This window comes from Poecilia reticulata, chromosome 4, assembly GCF_904066995.2.
Source record: "Poecilia reticulata chromosome 4, P_reticulata-male-v2, whole genome shotgun sequence".
Lineage (NCBI taxonomy): Eukaryota > Metazoa > Chordata > Actinopteri > Cyprinodontiformes > Poeciliidae > Poecilia > Poecilia reticulata.
This window is the reverse complement of record NC_088833.1, coordinates 11,626,295-11,647,221: the sequence shown is the minus strand read 5'-3', so window position 1 is coordinate 11,647,221 and position 20,927 is coordinate 11,626,295. Positions and strand designations below refer to the sequence as shown.

The 20,927-nt window shown below is 40.0% G+C and overlaps 1 protein-coding gene across 1 annotated transcript in view; it reads right to left on the bottom strand.

Annotated features, from left to right (window-relative positions):
* Positions 1–20,927, bottom strand: part of zc3h3 (zinc finger CCCH-type containing 3) — a 66,440-nt gene that overhangs the window by 644 nt on the left and 44,869 nt on the right. Inside the window, exons 9-11 of the mRNA XM_008406744.2 lie at positions 10,782–10,913; positions 2,460–2,623; positions 2,217–2,374 (exon numbers count right to left, since the gene is read on the bottom strand). Of these exons, the coding sequence (XP_008404966.2) occupies positions 2,217–2,374; positions 2,460–2,623; positions 10,782–10,913 (454 nt within the window). The remainder of the gene's footprint in view (positions 1–2,216; positions 2,375–2,459; positions 2,624–10,781; positions 10,914–20,927) is intronic.

Genomic DNA, 20,927 nt, shown 5'->3' with positions numbered 1-20,927 from the left:
AACAGAAACCTGATACTCTAAACCCATGATAAGAACTGGAGTCCTTTTAGATGAGAAAAAAAGAGAGAGAAGTTCAGTTTCCCTTATGCACTTACAGATGTCATGTCCCAGGTGATGGATCTACACCGATCAGAAGATAAATTAACTTTTATAATTGATAAGTTAACCCTCCCGACCCCACTAAGGGACAAGGGTGCAAGAAAATGGATGGATGGAATCGATAAATTTGCTTTGGTTTGTATATGCTTCATACCCCTCCTTTGGTCAGATGAGATCAAAAACAAGCTCATAGTCAAAAAGTCAACCCAGCATGTTTAGAAGAAGAGAAATATCCCCACAGTTAAGCACAGAGGTGAAAGCATCAAGCGTTTTTCTGATAATGAACAAGGTAACTTGACCACAACCCTCCTGTTGTTCTCATTTTCTGTGTATAGGGAAAACACATACAAATCTCGGTCATTTTGACCCGAGGACAACAGGAGGGTTTTAAGAGGCTGATGGACACTAATATGCATCAAAAGTGTTGGAGAAGAGCCTCCCTCCATCAGTACCATTAGGATGAAAAGACCTGAGTTTTTCATAATGATAGTGACTCAAAGCATACAGAGGAGGGAACAAAGTAGTGGCTAAAAAGAAGGGAAAAGAGTGGACAGCAGGAAAAAAGTTATGGCAGGAGTAAAAACTTTGAGGTTCCAACCAGCAGCCAAGAAACGTAAAAGATTTGGACTACAGTAACTGCTAAAACATGACATATTGTTTTAAATCCAACAAGTCTTTTGAAACATCAACATTTTCACATAATTTTTTTTTGTTAATTGCTTTTGGCAAGAAGAGAGAAAAATGAGACCAGCTGCAATTTATTTAAAAAAAACATCTAAACATATTTTCCTGAGTTTTGATTAAACAAAGAAAATTATACAATCGTCTTTTATTTAAAGTTGTGTTCCAGATATGCAAAAGCCATAGATTTTTTTTTCTAAATGAAAACATCTGTCCACATTTGCGTCATGCTCTTTTATTTTTTCAATTTTCAATCAACTGGTATAATTGATCAACTTCTATGATATAATCAGTTTAATTTTGCTGTATCATAATGAATTAAACTGAAAGGTATTTTCTTGGATCTGACTTGGACTTTAACTTTGCTTTGCATTGGAATGTATATTGAATTTTGGATTAATTTTGCTGGTCATGAATTGGACCTGTGTCTCTTGTAAAGTGCTGTATGGTGGCATTTGTTGAAATGTGTAACCTGGACTGAACTGGGATTAAAGCTATACATTGTATCATGAGAACAACGCCCAACATGTATGTGTTTTTAAAATGATCTGACAGGGTAAACGTTGGCTCTGTTCCTATTTAAAACCTTGTTAAAATAAGTAAGATATCAGTAGAGTTGAGAAGTAAAGCGAGTCCGACCAGGCCGGTCACAGCTGGACGTTATCTTCATGTATGTGTTGGTTTCTTCTGAGTTCCTCTCATGTTGCAAGCATTCATGTGTTTATTAAATCAAAGTAATAAAGTATTAGCTCCTCTCAGACTAAACTGCATGTACATGTGGGTGTGTGCCTTCAGCAGGTGGACGGTTGGATCCTGGTGAAAGAGGGGGAAGGGGGGCGAGAGTGATTGGGCAGAAGAGGCCTCTACCCTAATCCTCTATCTGTCAAATCTGTCAACAGAGAACTGAGCCGAGCCTCGGTCAAGTCTGAAAGCTAAATATTATTACCTCCATCTCACTCTGTTATCTGACTCTGATCATCATTATCTGTTTGCAGCTCAATCACATAACCACTTCCTCCATTGCATAAAATAACAGGATGATTTGGATTTGCAGGATTCCTCCAGTGTCACGATGTGAAAGTCAAGGCTGCAGTGTCCGATACACGTGACATTTCTTATAAAACATCACATATAAAACTGTTGAGGACGGCGACTCTTGTATGCAAGCACTTAGCAGAAATGAGTGAATGTTGAGATTTCGATTTAAAACCTCCAAATTTGTCAGTGTCCAGTTCTGCTTTAGCTTTAATGTTTCTCCCAAACGGTCATAACTGTTTCTCAAACAACCTCTGATACCCAGCTTAACTCTGACGGTGAACTTAAAATGGATATTAAATATCCTGGTGTAAATAGCTGTTGAAGTTATTTAAGGTTTTTTATGACCATTCTGTGTGACTGTTTTTCTGCACCTTTTAAGAAGTTGCGAGGGTTAATACCTTTGACTTGTGTTGTGTCAGCCTGAGGTGAATCCGGTGCATCTGCCTCCTCTGGGGAGCTGGACAGAGAGATGAAGGATGGTAGAGCCAGAGGACCCGCAATAGGTGTTCCTGGAGCTGCCTGAGTGTTCTCCGGCATGACGACGGAGAGATGAGGCCTACAAGAAAGAAAAGTAGATTTGCAGAGGCCAGAATAAAGAGTACAATGATTGTGAAGGGTTAGGTATAAGATGCCTTTCTAACCTCTTCGTAGGCTCTTTAGAGCGACTGTTCTTGACTGGAATGGTGGAAGTGCTGCTGGCGCTGCGCTTGACCCGCTGGCGGTGCTGCAGCTTGCAGCGAGAGCCTCGTGGACAGGAGCCGGTCTTAGAGAAGTCTGGACACACCAGAGTGTGTTTCTTCTTACACTAATGATCAAAAATACACTCAAAGTTAGGGATTTTCTTTGCTCTCAGAAACATTCAATTGTTTATTTTTTGGAACCTAGCATAGCTAGTTTAAATTCGTAACATAAAGGAGGGTTACTTTGTTTTTACATTGACTGCTGTAGCTATGATGAAACTCTCCAGTGGTTGCAAAGGGAGTGCCTTTGGACAACACCTGGCTTGCAAACGCAAAAGATAAAACTCTTGTAACATCAAATTTGTTTTCCTATGTAAGCTTCACGTGCAAGTTGTTTATTTTAAAAAAATATTTTGCCTAATTTAAAATGAAGTTAAAATAATTTGGGTGTAATATCAGTCACAATTCAGCAACATGCCACCTTCCCACACAGTCACTTTTATTTAGCATCATGTCAAACGATATATGACTTTGCTGCAAAACATGATCAGTGTATCTGAACCTCATGAATAAAAAAAGTATGCATTGGCAGACTTATTTTAAACGTTCTTCCTACTGACCAGGTTCAATGTAGGGAAATGAACACATCTTCTCACATCAACACTGAACTTCATTTAGTAAGAGACAGAGCATTGAAAAGTGTTTAGTTTTTGGCAGGGTTGGCCCAAGGTTGTATAGGGTCTAAAGCAGCATCTGATTTTGGGAGCATCTTCCTATTAAGAACATTAGCAACACTAACAGCAATTTAATACAGATCTGGAGGAATCTGGGAGAGGAGGCCAAGTTAAATTGGCTGAGCTAAAAAACAATCATGGATAATGGGTCAGTATTTGATGAGATGTATTTGTGAACAAACCAAGCTGAAACACACAGAAAATATTAAACTCATGGCAGACTGTAACTATGTGAAAATTAAAAAAAAAACACAGGTTTGCACTTTTACAGTGTAAACATGCCAATTCCTTTAAATCCTGAAACTAAATTTTAAACAATTAAAAATAATCATCGTCAACTAACAAATAAAATGTTTTTAGTTTTTTTAACTATGATAAAATGCAAGCGAGTCCCTTGATAATTTGGATGCTCTAAACAGCATCTTAGTTTGCTTATCCCTTAGGCTGGCTGTTGTTTTTGGAGAAACTTCCTGGAATGAACCGCATATTTTTTTCGTGACTTAGAAGGATCTGTTGTTAAAAGGCCACACTGTAGAAGCATGAGACAGGAAGACAACGTGACAAATGATACAAATTTAAAAATTACTAAATGAATCAATGGCTTGAATAGTTCAGTGTGTCTACAGTGCAGTGTGGGTCCAACAAAAAACAAGCTTCAAATCAATTTAAGTTTAAATCTGAAACTGCTTTTTCTTCATATTAATCAACAATTTGTGTTCTTCAAAAATTAATCAGGTCCTTCTTGTAAAATTATTTGGATGTCAAATATTCAAATCCATTGACACTAAAACAGCATCTCTTAACCTTTTTTGAGGTACCGAACCCACCAGTTTCATATGCGCATTCACTGAACCCTTCTGCAGTGATAAATAAAATATGATTTCCCCCCCCCAAAAAATTCAAGACATAAGGGTGACCCAACTAGAGTCTAGATCACCCCAAGATCACTAAGTCTTCTTAAAAGGTAGAATATCTGAGAACAGTTCTTCAAAATATAGTCAGTGTTTTCGGCAAAGTTGAGCTGACTGTCCAGGAATGACCCAAGGTACTTAAAATTTGCCACAGTTTCAACAGGTTGGCCATCAAGAGAAACTGGAACCACTTTAAGATCTTGTTTAGATCATTTAATTAGCTCTGCATTCTTAAGAGACTGAAAAATTAATAAATAATAAAGACTTTGCGGTATTCTGATTTAGTCATGTAATTATATAAGTTGTGTTACCACCCCCACGCCACTAGAGGCAGTAGCAACCCCGAAAAGACGTGACTAAGGAGCATATATAGAAGTACACCGAAAGCTACAGAATTTGGTAAAAACTGTGAGCTTTGCTGAAATAATTAGACAAGTTCAAATCCATGCTGAGAGTGGAGCTCCTTCAATCGGTGCTCCTCCGCAGCACTGATTGGCTCCGCAATGTAACGTGATCCTCTGCAGCAAGTGATGGCAAAGCGGGGAGCGTCATCACGACTTAAGTCAACTCAAAGACAAGTGTGTCTTTACCTCCGCGGCAAAGGCTCCGCCGAACCCCTGAGACCGACTCATCGAACCCCTGGGGTTCGATCGAACCCCAGGTTAAGACCCACTGCACTAAATTTAATTGGTAGTTAACTGGTTTACCGTCACGCTATCTTTAAAAGTAGAAAAAAAAATGTTTTCATTTAATACCATTCAGAGAAGGACTGTGCATGGGAGTGTGAGCGTTCACACACATGTTTGCAACCGAGTGTGTCCGAGTGTGTAATACGGGTGTAAATTGGTAGCTTCATTCTCCACGAGATCTGATCCCTCCCACCTGTCAGAGAAGCTAATTATATTCACTTCGGAGTGCAGGCTCCACAGTGTGTGCGTGTGTGTGTATGGGAGAGATCGATTTTCCAGGAACATTGTGGACTCTGGGTCCACTCCCTCTGGAGAGTTTGGGGCCCCCCCAGACTGCCATCAGAGCCCCTCTCACCACCCTCACACCCATGTTTCTGGCCCCTGTGGGAGACAGGGCGGCCGCGGATCAGTTCGCTGTCAAATGTTTCTCCGGATCATCTTATATGCCTGTGGTTTTGACGCAACATTTCACTAAACAAATCATTGCTGCTGCAGGTGTCAGAGATGATAATCGTGCTCTGTCTGGTTCAGACGTCACTACTGAACCCACCGAAGGCTCAGATGTTGCGAATCATTTTATGGCTTTGGCTAAAGACTTTTCTAAAAATAATTTTAAAAACGTACCGGTGATATTGTAGTAGACCTAACGGAAGAGGTATATGGTTGCAGACTTCTCAGCCAATCGCAGATCTGTGCAACCAAATCTTGAAATGAGCATCAGCTGCTGAAACATTGTAGCTGCAGGACTCGTATGTCATGCCACAAAGAGTTTTTTTATGTGAAGATCTGAGGATCTAAGCTATGTTAATTTTTGGTAGGCTAAAAAAACTACTACAATTCTACCCACATACACTAAAACATAAAATACATTTCAAAATCTTTATTTTTTTTTTATGTAAGTTTGAATTACAAACATGTAATCAGATCTATTGTGTGGCTCTCATTATGAAATATTAACAGCAGCAATCTCGATGGTGCAGATTTTTGTTGAAAGCTTATTTTTCTTTTGTAGTCATCAATGTTGTGATAACTGCCATTAACTTGACATTATTATTTTTTTTTGCTTTCTTCCCACATACTCCTGGGGGAGCTGCTGTGTTTTATTTGTGTCTTTTTCCTGCCATCTCAACCTCTGAATAGCCACCTGTCTCCACCGACTGAGAGTTGAGATGGGAGAAAGGAGATACAGACAAAACACATTAGCTCTCCCAGGAATCTATTGGAAAAAAAAAAAAAAAAAAAGGTTTCAACAAAAACCTGCACCATTGTGATTAACCTCCCGTAGAACCTGGCTTGATATTTATTTTGTTAGCTAAAACCTTCATTTCACCAGCAAAAAGAAGAAAAACAAACAAACAAAAAAGAAAGAAAAGCGTTAAGAACAATGTTTTACTTACAAAGTTGACTTGAAAGTGCTAAAACAGTCATATGTTCTCCAGAGGTACTTAACCTTTACAAAGCTGTTAAATCGCATCATTCTGCTCCTAAAGTTGACGCATGTGTTTCTGATTAAAATCACAATTACGCGCAGCCACAAGTGTAGTTCTCTGAGAGCAGACGGCATGTCTGCCGGTCCACTGTGGTGGTTGAAACGTTATTGAAGTTTGCAGTCACGTAAATCACTGACCAAACAACAAATCCAGTCTCCTGTCAATCAAATCCGCTACGTGCAATGGCACGACTACGCTATGCCTGAAGTGAATACGAAAAATGGAAAGATGTGCTAATGGAGACGAGTCTGACTGGGGCAGAAGCGGTTAAAGCCGCTCCAGAGGAGAAGCAGCTTTAATAAGAAGGATGCCAACAAGTGAGGCACTGTTGCTGTTGTTGTAATAGTTATTTTTAAATGTGGAATTATTATCAAGGTTTCACATGCCTAAAAAAAAAAAAAATTTTGTGTGTGGGACTGTGATGGGTTAAACCTGAAGCAGCATGACAAACGGAAAGTGTCTTAGTCCACTATCCACAGCTCCATACATCTTCATTTTCATAAAAAGACAGAGCAGGAGGGATGGAGAAAATGGGAGGAAAAAAGCTAAAGTGAACAGAACATCTTTATTCCACACCAAGTTAACAATTTTCCACTTGATTTAAGGAATGCTGGGATGTCTCTGGGGCCTATTAGAGGGCTCTCTGTTGGGCCAAAACCAGGAGGAGTCAGCACATTCGCTAAAGAAAAGAGAGAGGGAGTGAAAGACGCAGGGCAGAAAACGAGAAGGAGGGAGGTTGAGAGAGGCGAAGACAGTAAAATAAAAAAGGGACCTCACATGCATTTACAACTCAGGCATTTAGCCAACACTCATTGAGGGCTGTTCACCCAGAGTGGCTGGAACAATAAATGAGCGCAGATTGATACATTATCACATCTACAAGAGTGAAACACACAGAAAAATGGGGGTTCATTGTGTCACTGCACCGCAGGCTGTGATCAGAGTCAAATTAGCATCGTCTAAATTCATTGAAATAAATCCATGTTTGATGTAGTCGACGTGTCAGAGCAGAGAACGAAAAGAAAAACTGTTGTGCAGTACTGCTGCCAAAAGTGAAACTCAGCTTCGGTTTTACTGCACTTTCAAAGGATATCAAACACTGGGCAGCACACGGTTTAATTTAGTATTCTTAATGGATTTAGCTGCCAATTAGTAAATGCTCCCTTTAAACTCAGTAAAAATAACGTTGCTACAATAACAAGCTCATTAGAACTTCCACCACTTCTGAGCGTGATGACATCTTAGGGTTGATCCATTGCTGTCCTGTATTTATGAAAGTAGTGGAATATGGAGTATTGTCAAGAGTAACAAGACAGCAGACGAGCTGAAAGCCGCTTTCAGAGCAACCTGGCCTTCTCTCACATACCAGCAGAGCCACTGACTGGCTGCAGTAATGTAGTAATTCATGAAAAAAAAGCCCTGACCAAGTACCGAGTGCATATTCAGTACAGTACATGTACATACCTTTTAGTAGGTAAATATTTCTGTGTTAAAAATCTCTTTTTTATTAAGATCATGCAAAATTCAAATTTTCTGGGAAAACAAATATTGAATTCAACTAAAAATTGTCTGCAATATATATACTATTATTGTATGTAATATATATACTATTGTCTGCAATATACATACTATTATTATTTTTACAAATTATGTAAACAGATGAACCTTTATATGATATTCTTCTATGTTATTAAAGAGGGGCTGGGAAGTGTGTTTTACAGGCACACAGTGCCATTTTATAACACAATCAAGTACCTGTGTTACCTTCAGTTGCCATAAAAACGATGCATATATCAAACGTGACATAAAACTAATGTGACTTTACATCATAGCCGTATCCTTTAAACGGGTCTCTGTCTCTTTAAAAAATTTGTGCCCCTTCATGACACTTCTCCTTCAGCACCTCATCACAACAATGCTTCTGTATGCTGTCCACTGATGAGCTATACAGCCCTTCCCAAAAATCAAAGTAAGACTACAGTTATATGTTTGATGAGGGAATAACTTTAAAACATGATCAAAAAAGTTGATTTTCCATAATACCTAGCCTTTAAGATGTGTCTTCAGAACATTTATATGCAAATATAAAAGCCTGATAAATATAAAAGTACTTTTTATTGCTTATTGAGCAGAACATTACACCTTCTTGCCATTCTGTTCTTCAGAGAAGAACACAAATGTGACAAGCTGGTTAATTAGTCACACTTGCTGCTTGGGTACAGCCTGCAGTCAGCTGCTTACCAGAAACACTTCATGTAGTCACTCAATCATAAAGGCCTGATTGATGAAGTGGATTAAATGGCCAACCCTCTGGACTGGTTTCCCACTTCCTTTACTTTGAAGCTCTGCCTTAGTGACATTTGACTTCATGATCATTTCTCTGACCAAGGCTCTTCTTCCCCAAGTACTCAGCCTGATTGGGCAGCCAGATCAACGGATAATTTCCAAACTTCTTACATTTCCAAATAATGGAGACTACAGGGATTTATTGGCACCCAGAGCATAATTACGCTTTGAAACAATCAAGTCTCAAATCTCTACAGATAATTGCTTAGACTTCATTGTTTTACTTCTACTCTAATATAGACTCTGAGACCTTGTACAGCCAAATTAGTTCTGCATTTAGCAGACATTTACTCCAACCAAGTGGCAGAAATATCTGAATGATGATCAGTGAAAACAAGCTCGAGCGGTGCTCGATTTTGAGTGTTATGATTGTTTTTTTTTGTGTGTAAATACTTATGAACTAGTTACTTTTCATGTTTATGCAAAACATAAAGCCTAAAACACACCGTTTCACTTTCTCACCACGGACTATTTTGCTTAGATTTATTCTGAAACTCAAATTAGTTTCAGAAAAAGTGAAAACCAACAAAATCTGAAAAAGAGTGGAGCACTGTATGCTTTCAGGCTGCACTGTACCTAGAAATTTAATTCTAAACTTTTTTACTCATTTTACTCTGCTTGGAGGAAAAGTACAAAAAACATTATTCTGCTGACTCCTTACTCTAAAAAACAGGTCAGAAATCTCTGTTAAAGACCATTAAACGATTTATATCAATTGTTTAAAATCAAATATAAATTAAACACCCTGAGAGTGGTGAGTGACACTTGACCTGATGTAATCAATAACTCCTGTTTCCAACCATCTTAACAGAAAGACATTTGGCAAAACAAAACTGGAATTAAGGGGACCACATGAGAAAAACCCAGAAACTGTAAAGTAAAAGTAAAATCATTGCAGAAGAGAGTTTAGAGAGATCTGGTCACGATACAGGATGAGACAAAGCCGGAATGAGGCAGGATGAAAGAGACGGAGGGGGAGAAGGAATGAAGTCGAAGAGCAGACTTAACCCCTGAGCTGCTGCAGTGTCTGCCTGCCCGGCTCAGAGTGCCATCCTCAGCAGTTTTCCCATCTATAATTACTGCCTGCTATCCATCATGCAGCCGCCAGTGGCTCACAGCGAAGCGCTCCGTAAACACACACACAGAAGCACTCAGGCACAAACACACACAGGGGAAAATCACAGAGCTAAGCACTTCAGCTAATAGAATAAATATTAATATCCCTTTTGTTTTCTATACCCTCATTTCCCCACGCACCATTTAAATGAGGCCTGACAGTGTGAAAAAGCATCTGTTTCACACTCAAAGATGAGCAGTGAGGGAAGACAGAAGAGGGAGACAAAGTGAGGTAAAAGCTCAGGAGGGGGAGGAGCAGAGGGGATGTTTGAGGAGGACGTGGGGGATGCTGTGTGTGTGCGTGGGTATGAGAGAGTGTGTGTGAGGGATGGCATGAGCATCTCGAGTTATGTGTAAGTGGCTTTCTGTTACCCATCAGGCCCTCAATATGTCACTCAGACACTACAGTCATGCCATTATGGACCAGGACCCCTGCAGCTGTTGCTGCCAGTGTGTCTGCATGTACTTGTACGTGTGTGTGTGTGTGAGCGTGTGTGCGTGTGTGTGTGCTGGGAGCGTGTTGGTTACCAAACCACTTGTTTACCTAAGCCTCAGTTTAACTTCAGTGGAACCTTATACATGTTACACAATAAACCTGCATGTTCATGTGAAGAGCACAGCTTAAAGGAAGAACTCTGAAGTAACGCGATATCATGCAGTCGGATGTCAAGAAAATCTGAATATGCAACAAACTTCACCACTTAATTCGACATGACTTGGGAAAAAAACAACAGCAATGTTTGCACCAGCATCACGTGATGAAAACAAAAATTCAAACAAAAATATAAAAATGAATAAAATGTGTATGCAAGAATATTTCTATGAAGCTATGGATATTTTTATAATCAGTCTTCTAAACTAGTTCAGATCTTATTTGGCACACCAGGACTACTTTGTGTCATGTGTCAATAAATCTGGGCAAGAAAGGTCACAACATTTTTGTCAAAGTCATTATCAAGAACCTGTGACATTTTTGTCAATATAAACAGTTTATTACCTTTTCTCCTTCTGGACAGTAGCCTTTGACAAAGTCATCACACACTTCAGCTTTACGAGACACATAAACGTGGCTGTAGGGACAGTCGCTGTTGTTACAGATGCCCTTCAGGAAGTAGGAACACACCGGCATCTGAGGAGATCGGAGATCTGGAGTCAGCAAACTCAGAGACAGGGTGAGAAAAAATACCACAAAATTTAAAATTATTTAATCTTGTTTTGCAAAAGTATTTATACCCTTTCAACGTTTTCTTTTTAGACATTTTGTCATGTTACGTCATCTCTGCCAGCTTTACAAAACAGGAGCTGCCTATTTTTTCTTGAAAACTAGTTTCACCTCATTTAGGCTGGACAAGACTTTTTAAGTCATCAAAAGGATTTAGATCTGGACTTTTACTAGGCAATTCTAACACAAGAACAGCTCTGTAGCTCTGGCTGTATGTTTAAGACATTGTCCAGCTGGAAGATGAGCCTCAAGTTTTTTTTCTGCCTCTATCCGGTTTTATTCCCCAATTACAGTTTATTAAGCTCCATTCATTTTCTCATTGACTCATTTATTTTACTTGGCTTTCAACACCAGCGGGATCTAGTTTTAAATTGTATGTTTTTGTTTTTAAACTAAGAGTTTTTTTTATTTTTTTTTTTAGTTCTTTTTTAATTTTTTTATTGTTATGTTGTGTTTTATTGTACAGCACTTTGTATCAGCTGTGGTTGTTTTAAAGTGCTTTATAAATAAAGTTGGATTGGATTGGACTCAGTTCAACTTTCCTGTCATTTTATAAAGAAAAAAACAAACAAAACATCTGCAAAGCATGGTACTGTCGCCCTTGATTTAAAGGTAGTTTGCAGTGCCAGTTTTAATCCACAAATAACACTTTACACATATGCAACACACACACACACACACACAAAACAAAAAACAAAAAAAAAAAGAAAAACCCTGTAAATTATTATCTGACTTTCTTCTGGTCACTCTACCCCTTTGTAGAGTGCACAAGTATTAAATGTTCTCCCACATGAGCTAAGTATTTCTGCAGCTCCTCCAAAGATACCATGGTCCTTCTGGCTTGTTACGGCCCCTGACCTCTTGAGGCTGTGCAGGCTCCCTTTTTGTTATGCAGGTTCAGCTGTGAGAGCACACCTTCCTGATTGGCTGACTGCTGTGATTTGCTAAATAATTTTAATGAAGATGGAAGAGGAGTACTGACACGGAGACTGAGAAACCAGAGCCTTCGAGGATGAGATTAAATGACTCTGTAAACATACATGCTGTTTTGAAGCCATGCCACTGTCCGGTTCTCTTCAGAGGAATCCGGCGCACCAGCCGATCTGTCACACTGAGCAGCTAAATGACCTTAATTGCAGCTGACAGAAGCAGTGGGAAAGTGGATGTGCATCTTGACAGCATGTGTGTCTGTGTGCAGAGAGATGCCCTGTTTGACATAGAGGGGGGGAGCCTGCTCTAAATTTACCACAGAGAGATTTCAGTAGAGAGAGAGATGGGAGTGAGAGAGGCTCCACCTCTCTGAGATGGGATCTCTTCTGCCTAATTAACTGCTACAGAAATATTTATCCAGGCTGCAGCTCGACCATCTCTCATGATGTGTTTATGTGCCCTGGATGTGAGCGCAACCCAGGGCCAGGGGTGGCGTTCCCGGCTATCGGGGTGCCAGGGGAGTTGGCCGCCGTGTCTCTGGTTTCCAAGTATTTGTGGTAGCTGGAATGGCGGTGGGCAGGATTCGGGATACGGGCTTGTATATCCACACTAGTGCCTGGATCAAGTTTGGAGAGGCAGAGGATGCATCACCCTAGAGCCCCCCCCACCTCACTCCTCTTACCCCTTTAAACGTGTTCGGCCCAACTTAGGGGCTCTGCATGAAATAGGAGCAGGTGTATCCCCTGGAGGGAGGGAACCGGCTTTTGGAGGTGAGGGGGTATTGCAAACAGACAGCTGGGCTCTCAGCATGTACCGACAGCGGGCTGATGACCAGCACAGGTGTGGAGCATTGTGGGACTGTGTGTGAGAGGGGTGAGGCAACAAAGCACCTGTTGTAGGCTTGTTTGTCAATACAAAGAAAGCTTTTACTCTTTTTGAGTTTCTACACAAAGACATGTAAAAACACTCATGCTGCTATAAATCAGCAGATTCAGTTGTCTGGTACACTCTCAGTTGGGTTGTTGTATGCGTGTGTGTGTGTGTGTGTATATATATATATATATATATATATATATATATATATATATACCATCAGTCCCATAATTCATTGATTTCTTTTGTAGTTACTTGATAGTGATAGTTACTTGATTGCATTATGTGTTGAAAATGCATGACCATCCTCTCCCCTTTTTAATAAACTAAAAGAATATCAAAGAAAGGTTACCATATTTTTCGCACTATAAGGCACACCTAAAAACCTTCAATTTCCTCAAAAGCCAACAGTGCGCCTTATAATCCGGTGCGCCTTATATATGAACCAATATTGAGCCACAACAGGTCTAACAACTACGGTAAGCAGCCGCCGACTTCATTTTGCCCGTAGAAGAAGGAGGAGCGCGCGGTGCATGCTGGCATAGTTGTCAGAATGCTGGTTTGTTAATAAAGTTTGACTGACCTATTTACCTACAAACCTGATAATCAGGTTGTCTGAGAGAGACAGAGACTGCGGCGGCAGCGTGTCGATTGGTCTGTGTTACCCAGAAAGCAGTTAGGCACAATATCGCAACACCAACACCGTGAGTGAAACAGTGACTGGGGCAGACTACTATATAAAGTACTCGGGGACCAATTCTTTATTGTTACACATCCACATTTGTACGGGACGGGTGGCAACCCTAACTGTAGCGTCTATTCTATGTGCCTTATAATGCGGTGAGCCTTATATATGAAAAAAGTTTTAAAATAGGCCATTCATTGAAGGTGAGCCTTATAATCCGATGCGCCCTACAGTGCGGAAAAAAAATAAAGGGAACACTTCAGTGTTCACTTAAATGTTAAAGTGTTCCCTTTATTTTTTTGAGCAGTGTACAAATCATAATCTTTGGAAAACAGACTGATCATAAGGTGCAACTAAACCAGAAGTGTGCGAAAAGATAAATCAAATTCAGTTATTAAAACTCTAATTTTTAAGCAATAAGTACAAGTGATGTTCTTGTAAAGAACCTTTCCAGTCTCCAAAGTCGCTGTGGAAGAACTTTAGATTGCTGTCCTTTCCAATGTTGTTTCGGTTTATTGATGTATGCAGACCTTTGTTTCTGCACTTGACTCTTACAACCAACCACAGCTTTTCAGTCAGGTTGAAGTCTGGACCTTGACAGTACTCCTGCAACAGATGATTATTTTCTTTTTTCATCTTTTTTCATACATTTGCTGCTGTGTTTAGGAACATTTTCTTTTTGACGACCCAGTTTGGGCGAAGCTTCAGCTGTCGGACATATGGCCTAACATCTGACTTCAGAACACATCAGTATGCAGAGGAATGAGTTCATAGTCGACTCAGTGGCTGCAGGGTGTCCAGGTTTGTTGGCAGTAAAGCACACTCCACTAGGCAGATCAAATAAGGTGTTTATGCTTTTATGGTTTGTTTGTTTCTCTCTAAACATGGCAGTGTACATTTTGTCTTATCAAGTCTACTCCTGTCTCATCTATCTAAAAGAACATTAGGTAACACTTTATTTGAAAGGGGGTGAATAAGACTGACATGACACTGTCATAAACACCTGTCATGAACATGAATAAGTCTTCATGAATATTTATGACTTTTGTCATAAAGTGTCATTCGGTAAATTGACTCTTTTAATACAAAGCTGACATTATTCAAAATGTCTGTTATGACAACTTGACATTAACCAAGAAATTGTTACTGATATAAATTTGGTATAAAAGTATTACTGATTGCACTTTAAAAATTAGGTAACTTTATGTTATTAAAGGTACAGTTTAAACAGTAATGATGTTGCCGCTGCGACAGGCACCAACTGCCTTGCGGCAGCAGCTCCGATAAGCCACCTCGGCAATGGAGGCACGGAACATGGTCCACTCAGACTCAATGTCCCCCACGTCCCCCGGAATGTGTTCGTAGTTCTGCCGGAGATGGGAGTTAAAGCTCCGTCTCACAGGGGACTCCGCCAGACGTTCCCAGCAGACCCTCACTACACGTTTGGGCTTGCCAGGTTTGACCGGCTGGCCCAAACGTGGAGATGCAACTTTAAAATCCTAATTCATGATGTCATTTTCTTTTTCAACCTTTACTAAAGGTCATACTTATTCAGTGTTTATCATAAGTTTAATATGTTAAATGCCAACTAAGTCTTGTGGAGTCCGAGTCTGAACTCTGGGTTTTTTTTTTATTTACTGATCTTGGGGTTAAATTTATGAACCTAATGAGAAGACAGTTGGCTGGCCTAGATGTTCTACACTTTTTTCCCTATTTTTTCATTTTTCATTATTTTTTAAAAATAATGAAAAATGACTGTTTGGACATGACTTTATAGTACTGTACAGACTAATTGGCAGCAACAAATGCTGTGATTACAGCTCTGATGTAAAGATTGTTCACCGTGTAACAATGTATTATATTAAAGAAAAAAATAAAAGTATGTCTACAAGTAAAAACTGATCTGATAACACGTTGCTCAGATGGACAAAAGATGTTCTCAGCTCATCTAACATAAGCAGCTCCAGCCCACCACTAGGTCATGTCTTCCTAACTCCACTCCATCCATGGGAACAGGAGCCGTGCCAAGACAACATGATCCACAACGACTTTTTCCAGCAGCTTGTCATCTTATATCGTCACAGCGTTTCAAAGCCTGGCCTTCGCCATGAAAAGCTATAAAACACTAAGCTGTGGAGGGGCGTTTCCGGAGTAAGATGGAGTAGAGACGGATATTTCAGAGCTCCTGCAGGTTTACTAACATATTCGTTCTAAATTCCACAATTGCTACTAATTGCAACCTTAATTGGGTTATCAAAGGTTCTGGACCATAAAGAGCTCTGTTTCAGTGGACATTTCTTGATAAATGGCGGATAAACTTCGTAAATTCAAGTACGACGGTAATACGGCGAAGCTAACTGCTAACACCAGAGCCACGAGGCAGCGTGCACCTGAGGACGAAGACCCACAACCCAAGAGCTCTAGCATGAGTGAGGAGATGAGAGCCGATATCCTATCCTCTATTCGCGGGGAAATCTCTAAAATCATAAGGGAGGAAATGAGGAGTGTGCTGTCTGAAGAGTTCACTACTCTCAGAGCTGACATACAAGCTGTGAGGGCCGAGATAGCTAGCAATGCCGCTGCTATCCGCGCAGACATTACCTCAATTGAAACGGACATGGAAGATGTGAAAGGCGGATTGTCTACATGGTCTGATGAGGTAAACACGTTGCAATCCACCGTTATTGAACTTCAGAGCGAGCTGGTTAAGATGCGGGACAAATGTGAGGACATGGAGGGGAGGATGAGGCGCGGAAATATCCGTATAGTTGGCGTTGCGGAGCAGCCTAACTCCGCCGATCCTAAAGAGGTTTCTAAAATTATTAAAGAGGTGCTCCAGATGGACCGGGAGGTAAAAGTCGATCGTTCACACCGGACAGCTGCTTTGACGAAACCGGGAGGTGGAGAAAGACCTCGTGTGATCATCGCCAAGCTGCACTATGATGGAGACGCCGCTGATATCCTGAGGAGAGCCAGAGACAAAGCCCCGCTGATCTACCAGGGTAAAAGAATCGCCATCTTCCCGGATTACACCACCAGTGTGGCCAAGGCGCGCGCGGCCTTCTCCGAGGTACGGAAAGCTTTACGGGGACGGAGCGATGTCCGCTTCGGATTACTTTACCCAGCAAGACTCAAAATCACATACAAAGAGGACAGCAAGGAGTTTCGGGATCCTGTGAAGGCCATGGACTACATACGGAAGACCATCCCGGCTACAATATCTGGGTCTGAATAGTAAGGAAAATGTTAAATGCTAAATTGGCACGACTAGTTCCAGTAGTCTTCAATTTCGAAATAATGTGCCTTTAGTTGCTTAAGCCCTAAATGTGATTTTGTTAAGCAATGTTACCTCTCCAAACTGGCAGGTATATGTTAGTACGTGACTGTTACTTCTAACCTTGTTAAATCACTACGACATAATTTGCCTTGATTAGGTTGTATTATTATCATTAGCAGATTCTTTGTTACATTGTGGTTACTGTACATATACTTATGTTCTCCTGCGGGAGCCTGAGCTTCCATACTTTTATCTTCTCTTTCTGTCGATTTTTTGTTATATTTTTTATTATTATTTTTATTTAGTTTTTTTTTTTTTGTACACATCCAGTTCTCTTCTGGTTGTGTTTGTTGCTGCTTTTATAGTGGCTAGGGACTTAAACCCACTTCCTTGCATTATATTAGCAATGCAAACTTTTATTTGTGTTTTTTGCGTTTTGATCCTTCTGTTCCCGGAGGATCTTATTGCAACTAAAAAAGCAGAGCATCTGAATCTTAGTTTTGTAAATAGTGTACAGCAAAGCCTTACTTCCTCTCTGTTCTTTTCTACTTATCGGTTCTTACATTGTCTTGTGATCAGCATGCATGTTACTCAAATGTTTGGATCCATCCATCATTCGGCCGTCACTGCCTCCAATACAATGTTACCATATATATTTTAAATTAAAATAGTTATGAGTACTCTAACTGTAACAAGTTATAATGTCAGGGGCTTGCATAGTCCTATTAAAAGAAAGAAAATTTTACTGCAACTCAGACAATCAAAATGTCAGGTAGCACTACTACAAGAAACGCACTTATCTGATTTGGAACATTCAAAATTAAATAAGTCTTGGGCTGATAAAGTTTACTACTCGTCACATTGTTCTGGTAGGAAAAGGGGGGTGGCTGTACTGATCCATAGGCAGACCAATTTCACGGAAACGTTAGTATATAAGGACAAGGAGGGTAGGTTTATACTGGTAAACGGGATAATTGATGGAACAGCAGTTTCCTTTGTAAACGTATATGCTCCTAATGAAGATGTTCCAGGATTTATTAAGTCAGTCTTCAATATGATTGCTGAATACAGCTCTGGGCTACTGATTGTGGGAGGTGATTTTAATTGTGTGATGTCTAACATAGACAGGCAACCAACCTCTCAGTCTCGCATATCTAAGATGGGCAAAATACTTAAAACTCTATCGGTGGAGGCTGGATTGGTGGATGTTTGGCGGTCCAAATTCCCAAAGGAGAGAGATTTTACATTCTATTCAAGCCGTCATGCCTCTTACTCACGAATAGATTATTTCTTTACTGCGAAGGCCGAATTACACAGGATTGAGGATATTAGGATATTGCCCATTACAATTTCTGATCATGCACCTGTTACTGTCAAGTGGAATATAGGTCTGACACCATCGTTTAAACAATGGAGACTTAATGCCTCTCTCCTTAATGACAAGGAATTTGTTGCATTTGTCAAATCAGACCTTAAAACTTATTTAGACATAAACAACACGCCGGAAACATCGCCTATAATGTTGTGGGACTGTGCAAAGGCCTATCTAAGAGGCAGCATCATCTCCTACACGACTGCAAAAAAAAGACAAAAGGCAGCCAAACAGAAATATTTAGAAGATAGAATCCAGGAACTGGAACTTCAACATAAAAAGTCTAGGGCATCCAGAACTCTGAATGATTTGAATATAACACGCAGGGAACTCCAAGATTTATTGTTAGAAAAGATAGAAGGTAACGTTCGTTTTGCCAAACAACGGTACTATGAAAATGGAAATAGAGCGAGCAGACTTTTGGCCTTCCGACTTAAAAAACAACAGTCCTCAAATGTTATTCAGAAGCTGAAATCGGGCCATAAATCAATTTCAAAACCAAAAGATATTGCTGAAACATTTGCAGAATTTTACAAGGTCCTATACCAGGACTCTGACACTTGCTCTGATGAGAGTAAGATAGCAGACTATTTACAAAACATAAATATTTCTGAGTTATCTGAGACTGTAGCTAAACAATTAGATATGCCAATTCAAGAAGACGAAATCAAAAACGTGGTCTCATCCCTTAAAAATAATAAGTCTCCAGGCCCCGATGGTTTCATAAATGAATTTTATAGTTGTTTCATAGACGAAGTTAGCCCTCTTTTATTGGATGCATACCGCTTTTCTTTAGAAAATAAGAAAATGGCGCCTTCTTGGTCTGATGCCACAATAGTTGTGTTACATAAAGAAGGTAAGGATCCCACTGACTGTGGGTCATATAGACCATTATCGATGCTTAACGGAGATGTTCGCATTCTAACTAGTATTCTGGCAAAACGTTTAAATGTCATAGTAACTCAAATCATACATCCAGATCAAACTGGGTTTATTGTCGGGAGGCATTATGGAAATAATCTGCGGCGCTTATTGAATATCTTGTCACACCGAAAAGAACATAAAGATATGACAGCTGTGATTTCTTTAGATGCCCAAAAGGCTTTTGATCGCGTGTCATGGAAATACCTTACTCAAGCCTTAAAGAGGTTTAAATTTGGGCCCAAGTTTATAGATTGGATCCATACAATATATTCATCCCCACAGGCTGCGGTTAGAGTTAATGGTTTTAGATCGGCAAGTTTCAAGCTGGAGCGCGGATGCAGGCAAGGCTGCCCTCTGTCACCTCTTTTGTTTGCAATTAGCATTGAACCGCTGGCCCAGCTTCTCAGGGACAGCGATGACATCCAAGGGATTTTGATTGGTTCCGAGGAACATAAAATATCTCTGTACGCTGATGATGTCCTCCTGTATCTATCTGATCCTGCTTCATCAATACCCCGTCTGAGAGAAATGATCTCTGTTTATGGTCATTTTTCTGGCTATAAAATAAATGTTGATAAGACTGAGGCAATGGATGTCAATGGTAAGATTCCACTAAGGGTTAAACAATTGAGTGGCTTTAGGTGGCCAAGATCAGGCATTAGATATCTAGGCATCAACATTCCCCTCTCTTTAAATGATTTGTATCATGCTAATTATAGCAAAACTCTGGATATAATTAAAAAAGACCTAGAGCGATGGTCAGCATTACCTTTATCTCTCCTTGGCCGCGTTGAAACCATTCGGATGAATGTATTACCCAGATTATTGTATTTGTTCCAAATGGTACCAATTGCTATACCTAAACCCACATTCGTTGAACTGGATAAAATTATATCAAAATTTATATGGCAAGGCAAGCGTCCTCGTATAAAATATAAAACACTTCAAAAAAGTAAGACAGATGGGGGTCTTAATCTTCCTGATTTAAAATATTATTATTGGGCAGCTCAGTTAAGACCTTTGATTTCATGGATTCAACAGGACTCCCAAACAAGATGGTTGAGTATAGAGCAAGCACAGTGCTCAGTACCATTGAGGGTATTGCCTTTTTTAGATATTCCAGTTAAGGATCTGCCACTGTGGACTAAAGTCACTCTTAACATTTGGATCAAGGTGCGTATCTCGTTCAAGCTTCCAAGAGGTTTATCAATATTAACAAGCATAGGACATATTAAATCCTTTACACCTAATTCCTTGGACAAAAATTTTGCTAAGTGGACTGAAAAGGGGCTCACATTTCTTCATCAATTGATCGACAGAAACAACCTCTTATCGTTTGAAGAATTAAGTAGGAAATTCCTTCTCCAGAAAAGTGATTTCTTTCGATATTTACAGTTGCGCTCTTTTTTGTTTGCACACAAAGACTGGGAAAGAGTAATAAATCCCACACCAATAGAAAATCTTATAGTCCATTTCCAGAAAGGGGGAGAGGACAAAAAATTGATAGCCAAATTATATAGGGTATTTTTGTCGATGAACATTAACAAGCCCTCCTGGACAAAACAAAGATGGGAGGCAGAGATGGCCAAATAATTTCGGACAAAACATGGGAGGATATCTGCTCTGAGGCTCACCGAGTTACTAACTCAAATACATGGAGGGAATTTAAATGGAAAATTATTAGCAGATATTTCAGGACCCCTGATGTAGTTGCTAAAATGGATCCTAAGGTCCCTAGCTTGTGTTGGAGAAATTGTGGTTCAAGGATCCCCAACCACACACACGTTTTTTGGGCCTGCCCCAAACTCAAAAACTTTTGGGATGAGGTGTATAGAGCTATAAACCGTATCTTTTCTGGGG